At 31.7% G+C, this 16,202-nt stretch overlaps 2 protein-coding genes across 2 annotated transcripts; both read left to right on the top strand.

The window, feature by feature from the left end:
- Nucleotides 1–265: 265 nt before the first annotated feature.
- On the top strand, nucleotides 266–4,456 carry LOC133190696 (uncharacterized). The gene is made up of 10 exons (XM_061326385.1): nucleotides 266–298; nucleotides 524–990; nucleotides 1,127–1,265; nucleotides 1,591–1,857; nucleotides 2,594–2,833; nucleotides 2,954–2,998; nucleotides 3,567–3,610; nucleotides 3,962–4,010; nucleotides 4,102–4,181; nucleotides 4,385–4,456. The coding sequence occupies exons 1-10, from the start codon at nucleotides 280–282 to the stop codon at nucleotides 4,454–4,456; spliced, it is 1,422 nt and encodes a 473-aa protein (XP_061182369.1). The 5' UTR covers nucleotides 266–279.
- Nucleotides 4,457–7,125: 2,669 nt separating this feature from the next.
- LOC133190695 (B-cell scaffold protein with ankyrin repeats-like) lies at nucleotides 7,126–10,544 on the top strand. Its single transcript, XM_061326384.1, has 6 exons — nucleotides 7,126–7,213; nucleotides 8,332–8,792; nucleotides 9,021–9,162; nucleotides 9,733–10,005; nucleotides 10,189–10,379; nucleotides 10,482–10,544. The coding sequence occupies exons 1-6, from the start codon at nucleotides 7,126–7,128 to the stop codon at nucleotides 10,521–10,523; spliced, it is 1,197 nt and encodes a 398-aa protein (XP_061182368.1). The 3' UTR covers nucleotides 10,524–10,544.
- The last annotated feature ends 5,658 nt before the right edge of the window (nucleotides 10,545–16,202 follow it).

The raw sequence follows: 16,202 nt of genomic DNA, 5'->3' as shown, positions 1-16,202 counted from the left end.
TATTAAAGTTTAAAAATAATTAATCTAGAAAAACTCTATTTCTGCATCCTGCATTTCTGCAATTGCAAACCTATCCCAAAAAAATTCTAGCAAAATTTTCAAAAGAAATGACATAATGAGTTTTTATTGTATGATTATAATACAAACAATTAGTACAATTGATATCTCGTATATTATTATCAATACACTGATAATGGATAACACGTATTATATAAATACAATCATCCAGTATGATGAAGCATTTTGACAAGTAAACGTCAAACTTGTATCAGACCAAGCATGAGTCTCACAAGCAAAGGTAAGCGTCATTAAATACAAAAGAAAAATGATAAGAATTATTAGATGAGTTTGTAAATTATTTTGATTATTCATTTCGTGAATATTGAAACTAAGAGGTAATAGACACTAAAACGCATTTGTAAAAAAATACTTAGATGTTCTCTTGACTAAAAATAAAGGTAAATATAAAAACGTTACTAGTATATAATGCTTTCGAATAACACACCTTAAAAAATTAAAACAGGCGTTGAAAGTGATACTTTAGCGATCCTCTATGCTGATGACGGGGAGGAAATAAGCACGCATTTGGAAAGTTATTTCAAGGAAAGATTTCGGCTCAAGATTCAGACTGTCAACATTTCCTCAGCATGTACGTTAACGAAGAGTAACCTGAGTTTGGTTATACTGACTCCAGACATGATCCACGACCTCCAAGGAAAGCCAAAAGAGTTCCTTTCCAGCGCATGCTCAATGTGCCAGAAAAGAGCTTTTTTGTGCCACAATGAAAGTGTTAGCATCAGCAATAAATCCACAGAAAAAGTTTTACAAGAATCATGTTCAGACTTAAGTGCATGGAACACAATTCATCTAGGGACATCTTCCGAAGATTTCAAGATGGCTTTGCTTCGGATCATGGAACTTATGGATTCAACACCCAATGCACCTCCGGTGCTTCTGGGCTTCAAAATAAGTCCCAAAAAGATTTCATCCGTGAGTTAAATATGATTTGATAACTATGATTTATACTTTTATTTAATTTATGTAATACAAGAATATTTTTATGAATTAAAAATAAAATTGAATACAGACCTTCTTAATATCCCATTTGTTTTATACTATTTTGTAGCCTAATGAACACATAGTTGTGATCTTCAAAAAAGAAATACTAAAGGGTGATGTAACTGTTTTACTTGAAAGAAACAATTTTCGAAAGACGATAAAATGTACTGAACTTAACTCCTTGACGTATACGTTTAAACCTGAAGGTAAGAACTATTAATGATATAATTAAGTATTGACTTTACGATATCATAATATCATTATATACATATATATAACATGACGAGAACGTAGATCGACACTTTTGCTTTTGAAACTTCTTTCGCCTCTTCTTTCTTTGCATTAAGATAAGAAAATTCCTTTTCTTCTTCAACATTTTCAATTTTTAAAATGATGTTAAATATTTATTAATGGTGGACAACCGTAAACATATTTGGAATCAATTTTTATAATGACTGAAGAAATTGACAATGACAAGAGTTCTTAAGTTCAATTTTTTCATAAATATGAAATACTATAAATCTTTGACAGGAATGCCTGATGGACAAATTACCATGCAAATCTTTACTAACAGCGTCTCGGCCGGAAAGACAAGTTTCATCATTAGTAGCAAAATAGACAGATTTTCATCCATGATCTCCGACATGATAAATCCCCTTGAATTTTTCCTCCAAGCTATGGACTGTGACGATCCAGACTCTCTGGATCGTGAACTTGTAGACATTCTGACCAATGGGACCGGGGGGAGCAATCCCCTATCTGGACTGGAAATGTTAGACTTCAGAGATTATATATGGAGTGAGTAAAATGAAGTGTGTTTTAATTAGTTCAAAGGCTGTTTTAACATATTCGTTGAATCAGTTTTGTATACATTTAGGAACAAGCTTTCAGAAAACCATTTTTTTCCTTCAATTTTATGGAAGTTAGAGTAAAATTTATAGACACATATAGAAATTTATTTATCAGACAAGGTCAAAGTAATGGTCATTGTGGTACATACATTTATTTACATGCCCCCCCCCCCCCGACCCCTTGCCACACAATGCAGTGAAAACAATTAAAGATAACGTGTCAGATAGGTATTTAGACTTTGATATATTTCAATTTGGCCTATAAAATCTAATTTCTCTTTACTTAACATGTCGTTTTTATTCAAGTTCATATTATGATGAAACAGAATGTCACATATGTAACACTTAAATCAATTCCAGATAGTACTGTTCATCACTACAATAGTTGCAATCCTGTAAAAGGTAAAGATAACGAAAAATTCTAGTGATCTCACAAATCCAGTAATACGAACCGTGAACAGGGCAAAAACAGGGACCTCTGGAAACACGAGAGGTGGGATCAGGTGTCTAGGAGGAGTAAACATCCCTTGTCAACCACCCCTCTGTATTGATCAGATATACAGAGTAATCGGTAGTCTAAATGACATTAAAAAAACTGACCTAACAAAATTGTCAGTTATAATAAGATAATGTCATCAAAACAACCAGTCATCGGACGAATTATAGGACATGTTATTTTACAGAAAAGAAGTCAGCTAGAGAATTTCCAACACTTCTCCACGTCGCTGCAAAACTTGGGTTAAAACTACTATGTGAAGCTCTAAAAAAATATCCTGGCTACCAGGCTGCAGTTTGTATGAAAAATAAGAACGACAAAACAGCAAGTCAGATTGCATTGTCTGAAGGTCATACTGATATAGCAGCAAATATTCAACCTCCTGAAAACTTTGCAATGTTTCAAAGCGATGACAGTGAACCTATCGGTATTTGTTAAAATTTCTACCGATTTTATACCAATATAGTTTAGGAAATATTATGCTAAATATTGAAATTTCATTAAGTTTTTTCATCTTTTTGTTATTATTTTGCCTATGTACATTTAGGTAATACTTCCGACGGCTATATGACCATGAAGCAAGTGAATGCAGGTAAAATATTCATTTAAGATACTTTGATATTCAAAATAATTTTTTTTATGTTTAAGTTCAAATAAAAGAATTTTAGTTTTAGAATTTTTAAATAATGCTTAAAATGGCTATAAGAAATAGTCCAATGTAAACAGAATGAATTTGAAGATTTTTTAAATTATATACTAATTGATTCAAATACATGTTGGTATGGTTTTAAATTTTTTAATGTTGATTAGCCAAAAGGTGGCTAAATTACAAGTATAATCGATACAATTTCATGAACTTGTTCTCTTATGCAAGTAATGTCTTTTGGATATAAATGAGGGAAAATTAAGTCAAGTAAATTATTGATTCTTGTTGTTAATAAAACAACTTCATAATTTTAAAAACTAGAAAATATTGCAAGAACTTTTAATTTTCAAGTTAAATTTTAAACTAATGCTAAATTTGATTCATTTTAAACCAATGCCAAATGAGGTTTTTAATGTAGTTTTGAAATTTTCAAGGCAATTAATTATGCTCTGACGGTCGAATTATTGCTTGTTGTTGGAAGTATTTCTTACCTATATTTGGTGATTCTGTATAGGGCAGGAAAAAAGATATAGTCCTCCACCTCTTCCTCACCGACAAGTAAGTTCCTGATATCAACATTTTAATTATTTTTCTGCATGCGTCAGTGTTGTAAGATGCCATTCACAAGTGCAGTTCATCCACAAATACATGCACCTACAGATGGATCTGATCCAACTTTTCAGAGATCCGTGATGTCTCTGCCCACAGTTTGTATTGTTTCATTGATTATGCTGTTCGCTATCTTCTCATTTTAGTTAAAATTTTTATACGATATTTTGACAAGTTGTTTGGTAACTATTAGAATTCCATGATGTCACTATATTTCCATAAAATAATATTTAATTGCACGGAGAAGAGAAAAAAGGATTACATTTACATGTACATAGATAGTATTATTATACATTCCAGTCCGATTCGGATCTTCTTGTTAGACGTCGTTCAAAGAATAGCCAAAGAGGTAAGCAAATATTACCAAATATGATCATGAATTTAAAGCCAAGTTTCTAAGGAACATAAAGTCAAATATTACATTAAAAATATTATTTCAGACAGTGCATTAACGGAGAGTGCAACAAGTGATCTCAGCGTTTCATCTTTAGAAGATGCAATGTCTATTGATCCTAAACAGGCAAGACAAAATCCTTTCTTATTCCTTATCAAAGCATTTTTATTCGTAATTAAATATTGTGAAATAAAAAAAAAATTCGTTGTTTTTTTCCCAGGATAATTGAATCTGTGATAAAATTGATTTATAGTTTAAACCACAATATTTTTTTTTCTATGATATTAGAACTTAATATATATCTACAATGACAAAACTTTTGATTACAGATGACACCACGCATGACGTTGATTTTCAAAGATGAAATTGATTATTGTGGAAATCTAAGTACAAAACTTTGAATGTGTTTAAATTTATGATTTGAACGGAATGTTCTAAGTGTATATTTTTTATATTATACTTTCTTATATGCGTCTATTATCAGACTGATACACATTTGTAATATTTGTCATTGACTAAAATATTCCACAAATACATTTATATGTGTTAAAGATCAAACTCTCAAAAAACAACGGGTTAATTATCAGGTGAGTCTTGTGTTCACAAATCAACGAGTATCTATATATTCTATTGTATTAATGATAGTTTTATCGAGTTTATTATTTAATTTTGTATTGTAAAATTAAAGAATGTTGACTTTTAACAACATGAACAAATATATACAGATGTTGACACAATATTATAGCTATTATTGATAAAAAGAAAATATAGGATATAAAATTCATTTTATGCGTTACATTAAACATTGTATAAAGATTGCTAAACCATTAAAAAGTATGAGATTTTGTGTCTTCTGTGCTCATTTATTTATTAGGATTATTATAAAATAATCAATAATACCTTAAATATAATTTTTTTTCTCAACAATATAACAGAAAAGACTAATTAATGAGCCCTGAAAAATCCCACAGACTGCCTTCTGTAGATTACTAATTAAACACCTGTATATGCATTCAAGTAGTATTTATTGAATATTGTTGTACATTCTCCTGTTAACCCACTTTCACATTTATTTCATTTTTCGTATTAACTCGTACTGATGAGCTGAAAAGTTCAAAGATAACAAGATGTGTTTGTGAAACACTGATGCCCCCGTTTGGCAGCTCAAGGACAAGGTTAAAGTTTTTCAAATGAGGTAAAATTCCACGATCAAGGTCAAGAGTTTAAAAATGTTGGTACCCAACGAAATATCTTTTCACAAGGAATACTCATGTGAAATATGAAAGCTCTAGCATCAAGCATTCAGATAATATGACCAAGGCTAAAGTCAGACAGACGGACAGACCAAAACAATATGCCCCAAAATCTTCGAGTACGGGGACATAACAAAGATAAGAAGGAACAGGACTTATACAGTACTTTTATTCCTAAGGTAGATATTTTTATTAGTGACATGTTTTAACTTACTGGAATTTCTTTTTTAAAGGAAATAAAAATAATAGCTCGTAAAAGAAAAACAGATAAACAAAAACACAATTGGTACATATGAATAAGGAAATTTTACTGGAAAGTACACGTATAAAAATCGAGAAAATGCTAAACTGTGATATTTTTTTAACCTCATATTTTAACAAGAAAAGGTCATGGTTACCAGGAATACAATATATTTTTGAAAGAGAGAAGTAATCTTGCAAGGGACGTAAAACTATAAACAATCAATCAGTTTCCCTTTGAATAAGGAAACTCATAAATCAAAATTCGATTTATAGAATTTCCTCTATATATATTTATCCATACTTTCTTAGAAATACTAGGAAATTCCATAAAAATATAAATGAAGAAAGAAAGCAAGCCATCGATAGAAAAAAAGGGGCAAGAAATAATAAGTATTTATCTAGCAGTATCTGACATCGGAGGTCCATGAATCGTTACCCTAATTTGATCGTATTCTGTTTCATTTTGTAAGTCATGCATTGGTTATGAGTTTTTTTTCTTTCAATTGAACTGATCGTTTTGAAAAATCATGCCTTTTTGATTATTTAGATCTCGTTCAAAGTACCGATGCTTACCCAGCGCCATTTTAAAAAAACAAGTCTTAGGGTCGTTACCTCCGCAGATATGACATGCCAGAAATTACAATTCGGATACGTGACTTTTGTTGACATAATTTGAAATAAGCGCACGATAGCACCAATTTCAAACTTGAGATAGGTCGTAAAAATTATATTTTAGACTTTCTTGTCAAATGTATGCGAAAATGGAGAATTTTCTAAGTGAGGTGAAATTTTCTTTATGACTAATTTATTAATTTTTTTTTACCCGTTTTTACCTAACTACCGCCGTCTGCAGTTTTAACATATGACAAAGGCAATCCAAATAAAAGAGATGAGTGAACAAAGAGTGCAGAATGCCTATAGCTTCAGATATGTAAAAATCATATTCAATTTGTAAATTTAGAGTAAAGTTCTAATTATTGATATTTATGAAATGATTATAAACAAAACTTTTCACTTTCTGAGGAAAATTTTCGGCAAAAATCATTCTGTTATTACAAAATAATACGGTATTCCTGGGGTTCGAATCGTTGCAATAAAAAAACTAAATATCATTTCCTTTCAGACTAGCACGCTTACCACCCCGCTATACCGCTCATAACAACTACTGGCATTTAAATCGTGTTTGTGATATGATCCTTGACTAAACGGACTTCAAGTATTTCTCGGTAAAAAGATGCGAATGTTGTGTCATAAAAGTGTATTTTTAAGGTATAGTGGATCTTTGCTCCATGTTTTTGTTAATAAAAATGTATATTTTTACGCAAACTCTGAGGATAAACTTTCAAAAAAAATGGAGGGATGATCCTTTTTGCCTTCTTTAGTGTCTGTATACTATTTCATGGCAAATAATTTCAATCTTTGAGAGATTTTTGCAAATAGATTTTACATAAAGTATACTTTAATGTTGGATTAGATATATAGGAATATTTTGTTATAATTAAGATTTAATTTTTCATGTTTGTCGCATTATATGCATTTCGCTCGCATTGTTCTCCCATCTTCTTTTTCTAACGATGTATGGTGCGGCAGCGGACACAATCATAGAATTAAAGGCTTTTACATATACAAAAGGTGGTGCTAAATATTTGTTAATATCAAAACGTAAAATATATTTTAAAAAATTCTATTGATATGTTTTACAAAATGAACTTGACATTTAAAAAAAAGGTAGATCTGTTTATTAAATGATAAATTATCCATAAAATTAGATTCATGTTACCCCAGTTTTTAACTTTTTAAAGTGATGACCGAGCTTTTAAAAAAGGGTCTCTGAATAACGTCTCTTTTTGTATTTTCACATTTAAAATATTGCACCACTGCATAATATCATCTTGAAACTTTCTTAATCTCTCAAAGTACCTAGCTAAGATTTAAGCACTTAATTGATTATAATACACTGATTATAACTTAAGAGAGTATCTTTATTATCAAGTATATAATTATACGTAAATAATACAGAATGTTCAGAAAGGGTGACTTAATTTCAACGCGAAATGGTGGAATATACGGTGTGTATGTCTTTTACGTCCTTATTCGTCTCCTATCTGTAAATGATATTTTGTTTTCCTTTTGATTAGTTCCTTCTGTAGATATACGAAGCCCTTTACATTTAGAATAGGCTAATCAATATACACGTATACAAAACCAAACACTACGACAAATATTGAATCGGTGCTGTTGAATTATTCTGTCATGTTTCATTTTAACTAAAAACTTTTTTTGCTACATTGCTGAAGCTGTTCATGAGTAAATTTTTCTGTTTGTTTGAGGGTCTTGATCAATTATTAAATTTGAGGAAACAAACCTTTTTTTTTTTTTTTAAAAAAAGATTGTAATTCTTTTTTTTTTGTAGTTTATTTTCCTTCTCCATTAATGTTATTTGCTCTTAAAATAATTCTTTCATCATCACATCACAATAAATCCACGTGGTAGCTTATCTATTTCTCACATTTGTTTACCGCAATCAACGTAAATAGTGTCAGATAAATCCCTCGCTTATCTAATGTAAAAACAACCGTAGAGGCACTGCATTTAAACTTAACGAACAGGATGAACAATAAAAGTGAGTAGACGTTTCATTTTAATTTAAAAAATATTCTGAGAGAGAGAGAGAGAGAGAGAGAGAATTCTACCGAATTATTTCTCAGTCGCAATATGTAATTAAACGTGTTTACTGAATTTGATGTTTCGAACATTCAGCATCTCTTTCTTTTTTACAGATGAAAATGATATTGTTCTCTATTTTGCCGATGACGGTGAAAGTATTTGTGATCTTATCCTTGCATCTTTGGATAAATTCAAATATACAGTTCGTAAGCACAACGTCTGTATCGGGCGACCCCCAGAAGAAAGCAAAACATTTATTCTTGTTTTAACTCCAGAAATGTTGGAAGAACTTGAAATTCGACCAAAGCATTTTTTAAAGAAAATAGCGTCAGGTTCTGTTAATCAAGCCTTAATACATCATGACGTCATTGATATTAAGAATAATAACACAAGACGAGTCTTGGAATATCAGTGTCCGGACAGTCTTACCTGGAAATGCCTTAGCACTGGGAAAAACGACGAGGAGTTCAAAATGACATGTTTTCAGATTTTTGCTTTGATAGATACGAATTTCAAACCATTCGAAGTTCCTACGCTAGTGAATTTCAAACTGACACCAAAAGAGATTTGGACGGTAGGAGAGTTTTACTTTTACATTGTATATATTTGTTACTTGAATTGTCTGAAGGAATTGTTACTTCATCATTGTCATAAACACAACACAGTTTTTTTTTCTGGACAGTATCAGTATTTTTTTTGGGAAAAATTTCAAAGTCTAAGATTAGAAGTGCAAGAAATATATACTGAATGAATATGATGAATACATGTACATCTTCATGGATTTTAGTTTTGAATCTTACAGGCAAAAGACGATGTTATTATTACCTTTAAGAAGTCAGTGAACGACAAGAATATGAATGTTCGCCTGAGACACCGATGTGGTCTTTCTAATACATTACGATGTTTAAAACTAAATGAAACAGCCTACAAATTCAACCCAGAGGGTGAATACTTAATAGCACTCTAGTACATGTAATAAGTACAGTATCTCGTATGTTGGTTAGTACTTGTTATAACTACCTTCAGACGTGTATTTCTGTCTCGTCATTGGACTTTAAAGGAAAAAAAAAAAAAAAAAAAAAAAAAAAAAAAAAATTAGGATACCATATAAACAAGGTCACAAGTTTTCCGCGGAAATTTGTCACAGCATACTTGAAGTGCATTTATGATCTACAAAAGCAATCAAAGATATACCTGCAGATCGAACATAAATTTTGATTTTGCGGAATTAAATTTACAGTATTTGGAAAATTTTTGCTGAAAGACACTGAAGGGTGTTTAACTTGTTGGCAACTATAAACAAATAACTATCGAAAATAGGAATTCATATGTTCATAATTACCGGTAATTAATATGTTTCTTTTTTTTTTATTTCTGCTAGAATGCAAACACGAAAAAGTACTAGAGAATAAATTTCATTGATGAATATTAAAAAGGTTATAGTATGCCATGCTTCTAGTGTATTTCCTCTTACCAAGAAAAATTGCCCAGAAAATGTTCTCCTCTGACTTTAGGGATGCCGGAGGGTGAAATTTTAGTTGAGGTTCTGGTTGATGATTCATCCCTGGGAAAAACATCGTTTGCAATTCGTCCCAAAATGCAACTGCTCTCAGATCTCCTGGATGACGTCATAAACCCCATAGATTTCATCTGTAAGACAATGAAAACTGAAAACGCTGAAGCTTTAGATCTGATTTTAAGTGAAAAATTTTCAAATTTCAAAACTTACAGAATTCCACTGAGTGGCCTAGAAAACGTGACTCAAGAGGAAAATTCGAAAATATTTGGTTGGTACATAATTATATGCTTAGAATATAATTATTGTTAGAGCATGAGCATTTAGAACATAAAATGATTCAAAAAGCTTAAGACTTTATTCATTTAACAGAAAATAAAATTAGCATTGACAATTTTAAAAATGCATGGTTTCAACTCTGATTTTTTTTTTAAATCACTCACTGTTATATTAGCCAATGCATCGGAGTCTGAACTTCCTACTATTCTCCATTTTGCTGCAAAATACGGTTTACGTCGGTTCTGCGAGACATTGATGAGGTATCCTGGCTATAAGGCCGCTAGGCTGATAAAAAACAAAGATGACAGAACTCCAAGTGAGATTGCACTACTTGCAGGTCATAGTGCTCTTTCAGAGCAAATTCAGGTTGGTAGAATTCACCGGAAGTAGTAGAAAATGTGCTTTATAGAATCATGCCTACTCTACCTACAGTGAATTTTTATTTCCTTTTACTTACTTTATTTTCAGAATACAGAGTGTGCTTCTGATTATGAAGAAATAAGTAAGTAGATTTTGATCATTTTGCTTTTTGAGGTGTTGACTGTGTGCGTTAATTTAAAAATTAAAATTTTGATTAAAACTTATGTGTAACTATATTATAGTTATTGATAAGTTTTAATTAAGATTAATCTTTTATTGTAACACATGTCTTCTAAAATCCAAGAAGAGACTTCTTTCAAAAAATATTCTATGACTTTAACATATTATAAAGTTCCCTTCAATAATTCATCGTTTATTGCTCTTTTCCTTTTAATGTATAATATACCTTTTTTTCTACAATATTACAAATACACATTATAACAATAGATAGTTTCTGACAACGAAATTATGTAAGTCAAATTTGATGTACTTTACATCGCTCTGTAAGTATTCTATATATTCTCACCGAAGAAACCATCTCAATAAATTGATATATCACTGCAATTGCTGTGCATACATATGAAATTTGAATTCGAGTTTGTATCATCAATATGTTGCACATACTATAATACATTCATTGTATATGAAATGTACCAGTTATCTTATCAAATTTGATGATACATTATATAAATCAATGTTTACTCTTATGTCAGTTTTGTGTATGTATGTAATCGATATGAAGTGGAATCAAATATTTAGAACTTCACCAATAAAAAGGGGATTTTTCTTGATTTGAATTTAAAAAAAAAATCACTTTACTGCTTCATAGCACAAGAAATAAGCCTCACTGATCTATTGGCGACCTTCACCCCTGTATATGGACATTTTTAAATGGTCTCTATAAACGATGCAACTAAATTAATCCTCCCCACCAACGAGGGCCCATATACTTTTTATAAAAAGAAACTGTAAACCAAAAAACTCTTCTCATAAAGAAGGTAGATAAGCAGGCTAAAACAGGGATCCTGCTCAAGTGTGCTCCTCCTTACGGTTCTGGTAGGATCTAGCTCATTTCTCAGTCTCACGAATCAATTAAGAATCATAATTGTCTTAAATGCGTGTCTACGAGAAAACCTTGCAGAATGCTATGAAAGCAAGTTTTTCAAAATTTCTTTAAACTTTGCATACAAAGTGAGATCAAGGTCACTTACTTACTGTGTAAGTTTGGTGACGTCATTTGATTTGTTACCATGGATACAGGGAGAATTAGTTTATCGTCGGCCTATTTCTATACCCAATATGGGAAAATGACACCTTTTGTACATATTCTATTCGTGTATAAAAAATTTCCATAATATCTTCAAAATTAATGGACTTAAGGAATTAAAACCTTTGAAAAAAAATATTTACAGAATTTATTCCACATACCTTTTTGAATGTGAAGAGCTACGAGTGCAAAAAGGTCACGATAATTGTAAGGCATAAAGATATTTGAATAGTCTGCAGAAAAACAGCTATAAAATTCCAAGAAACGCTTCCATTGATTTAATATTTTTAATAAGCGATTGTTTTTAAATATTTTATTTAGTATTAATGGGATTTTGGTTGCAAATTTAAATTAATGGAGTTTTCACTCTTGTAAGTGCAGAACTGCAAGTGCAAAAAGGTCACAATAATTCTAAGAGATATTCTGTAGAAAAAACAGGCATAGAATTTCAAGAGACACTTCAGTGATTATATTTTTTATCAAGAAGTATTTGTTTAGAGATATTTCAGTAAAAATAACAGGCAATTTGGTGGCACATTTGAATTAGTTGATTTTTTCACCCTAGCAAAATTACACTATATCTGGGTAGAAAGGCATACTGGACTACTGGAGCGATTACATTTTGAACATTAAATCATTTCAGGCACATGACCTTCAATCTTCATGACTGAAATTAGCTTATATTTATCCAGAATGTCACAAAGATGCATGATTTGAATATTTGTTTAACCAGAAGTTTTTTTTGAGACTGTAGCTCTACTGGTTTGTACTTCTAATAAAGGACAACATAAGTAGCAGTTGGACTTGAAACTTTGCAACAGCAACAAATAGAATAATGATCCTTGATTTGGTCTCTTTTCATGGAAATCTGACTAAAACTAAAGGAGGAGTAGATTTTAAAAGAATTTTACAGAAATTTCTATTTTAGTAACCATGGCAACACTGTTCATCAAAATCAAAATCCAATAAAAAAAATTATGTATCTCAGTGTAGTCTACTTGTGTGCCAAGTAATATTGAAATCAGACCAAAACTGTAGGAGGAGTAGCTTTTGTTGACAGACAGGCAGACGACCAACACCTTACTATCGCATAAGCTCTTCTGGTCTCTAACCAGTAGAGCTAAAAATCATGAGTTTTTGACAAGGCTTAATGTATTATAGCAATGAACTGGCTGTACATGTAGCTATGGGGCTCGTTTTACAGGATCCCTTAGCATGAAAATGCACATTGCAAAAACTGCAAATACATAAAATTGCAAGTTTAACAGAGAGAGTGTTCAAAAGTGTGAACACATCAGTAAATAAAATCCACTTTTTCACAGTGTTGTCCAAATTTCATACAGTTCTTCACTGCAAAAGTTGTTTTTAAACATGCAACACATTTTATACAAATGCTGATTTTGTTTGCCCTAAAATTATACAAATGAATGAACAGAACAAAGTTTATGTCTTTTTTAATACCATAAAGTCATAAAAACACAACCAGTATTTAAATGAAGTATTTGACAATGCTCAATTAAGTTCCTTCAACTGCATTTGAAAAATACCAAATGTATCATGTACATGTTACTTTTACAAGAAAATTTAAAGACAGCAACATTATAAAAATTTTTATTAATAAGATGATCTCTAATTTTAAATTGTCAAAAAAACAAAAACCAAAAAAAAAAAAAAACATGTTTGAAGCTACTACACTGAAAGAAAGCAAAATATATGAAACATTAATTAGTGTCTAGGAAAATCAAGGAGTCCCAAAACTGTCATGAAAAAAAACAAGAGGCCCAGAGGCCACATCGCTCACCTGAGCACTCAGGCTAGGAAAAAGCAGAAATCAGTTCAGTCTTGAAAAGTTTTGATATAAAAGTGGTTTGAGGAAGGGGGGGGGGGGGGATGTTGATTTGAACTTGAATCTATACTTCAAAGGGATGCTTTTGAATTAATATGACAAATAATAGCTATGCTGTTCTTAAGAAAACAATTTTTATTGATATATCATTTGTATTCCTTTCTATAACTATGATCCCCTGTTATGGGCCCCCTAATCTCCGGGGGGGGGGGGGGGGGGGGGGTTCATGATTTGAACAAAATTTGAATCTACATTACCTGAGGATGCTTCCATTCAAATATGACTAATTATGGCTTTGCTGTTCTTGAGAAGAAGATTTTAAAAGGCTTTTTCCTATGTATTCTTACGTAAAACTTGGATCGCCCATTGAGGCCCCACCCTACCCCTGGGGGGAGGGGGAGGGGTCATGACTGGAACAAACTTGAATCTTCACTACCTGAGGATGCACCCATATAAAAATGACCAATCATGGCTTTGCTGTTCTTGAGAAGAAGATTTTTTACAAATTTTCCTATGTATTATATGCAAAACTTTGATCGCCCATTCTGGCCCCACCCTACCCCCGGGGGTCATGATTGGAACAAACTTGAACCTACACTACTTGAGGATGCTTCCATATAAATATGACCAATCATGGCTTTGCTGTTCCTGAGAAGAAGATTTTTAAAGGCTTTTTCCTATGTATTCCTAAGTAAAACTTTGATCGCCAATTGTGGCCCCACCCTTCCCCTGGGGGTCATGATTTGAACAAACTTGAATCTTCACTACCTGAGGATGATTCCATGTAAAAATGACCAATCATGGCTTTGTTGTTCTTGAGAAGAAGATTTTTAAAGAGTTTTCCTATATATTCCTATGTAAAACTTTGATCGCCCATTGTGGCCCCACCTTACCCCCGGGGGTCATGATTTGAACAAACTTGAATCTACACTATCTGAGGATGCTTTCTTATAAGTTTCATATTTTCAAGCACAATGGTTCTTGAGAAGAAGATTTTTAAATGATGCCATCAATTTTTCACAAATTCATGATTATCTCCCCTTGGAAGATGTTGTGGCCCTTCATTTGAAGAAACTTGAATTCCCTTTACCCAAGGATACTTTGTGGCAAGTTTGGTTGAAATTGGCCCAGTGGTTCTTGAAAAGAAGATGAAAATGTGAAAAGTCTACAACGACGACGACAACGACGACGATAGACAACAGACAAATTTCGATCAGAAAAGTTCACTTGAGCCTCCAGCTCAGGTGAGCTAAAAAACCGTTTGATCCTTTTCCTTTGGAATGCTGTCGACAGCTTGAAGCATCAACTCTGTACCTTGGCATGGTGCAACAGGCCCTATTGTTAAATGTGCTGACGTATGTAAAATATTCCTGTACAGTATTGCAAATAGTCCAGTTTCTGAGATACTTGACACTTTAAGGGAGGGTAATCTCCATTTGATAGGATATGCTTTGCATGATTGAACAATTTATGCTGAGATCTTTTATCTTTTGACCAATTTAGATGCACTGATGATATGAATTCAAAATCTGTAAAAGCAATGACAAATTGATGTTTGAATTAAAGTTTATAATTGATATTGCAATAATCATAATAATCAAAAAAGACATTTTAGTACAGTAAATTTTCATTTATACCCAAAAGCAAAAGAGCATGTATTTTGATGTTCTAAATTACATTGAGAATTAGGGAATAATTTCAATTTTACAACAAAGGGACCTTGGCAATGCTAGCCTGAATCACCTTTATTTCCTATTTTGTAAGAGATCCAAATGCCTTAAATGGCTACTTCAGTTTAATGCAAACCTGCAAATGATCCAAATATAAAACAAGCTAATTCAGAAAATTGTGGCCCCCACTTATGGAAAAAGATGAGGATGGAAGAACTGGACAAAAAAAAACATACAGATGGAAAAAGAAAAAGGTCAAGCTTAACCTTTCAGCTTTTGGCCTTAAAGTCAATTGGTGTCTTTTTTTATTAAAGAAATAAATTCAAGACCTCAAAGAGAACCAGAGTTATCATCAGGACATAATTTAACGCAAGATATGAATTTTTCAACTTGACCTTTTAACTTAGAAATCAAAGGGGATTTCTTTAAGTCATTGGGAATTATGATATAAAATTTAACAGAAAAAGCTCAAGGGAAACTAAAATTATTATTTGAATTTTTTTGTATTGTAGGAATTTCCAACCTTGACCTTTTGATCTCAAATCAATAGGGATCTTCTCTAGGCTGTAAGGAGTTGTGATATGAAATGATATTGCAAAAGCTCAAAGGCTTTAAGAGATATTGTTCCCAAATTAAAGTGTTATAGTACATACATGTACAGACAGAATGACAAACAGACAGACCAAAATTAATATCCCCACTTACAGTACAACAAAAAAGGGACAACAAAATAAACTGTTTACATAAAAACACACATACTTGCCTGTACAAGTTATTTATAAATAATTGAAAAACATTTATTGGGGGGGGGGGGGGTTGTTACCTACAGGTATTACATGTAGGTCATATGTTTTCTGGTCCATGACTTCTTCCATTTTCCTCCACTCTTTGCTCTGTAAAATAATTGAAAAAGCCATGAAGTATATATACCCTTATACATTACAATTAATGCTTAAATGCTAATGCTGAAACATTATGAATGAATCATAATTAAATTATTTGAAAGCTCAAATCTTGAACTATATGGACTGGACTTTTCAGTATAT

Source organism: Saccostrea echinata, unplaced genomic scaffold (assembly GCF_033153115.1).
Source record: "Saccostrea echinata isolate AGI-Se365-2 ecotype Australia unplaced genomic scaffold, CSIRO_AGI_Sech_v1 ptg000022l, whole genome shotgun sequence".
Classification (NCBI taxonomy): Eukaryota; Metazoa; Mollusca; class Bivalvia; order Ostreida; family Ostreidae; genus Saccostrea; species Saccostrea echinata.
Note: the sequence above shows the minus strand (reverse complement) of the source record. Positions and strands in the feature narration are given on the sequence as shown.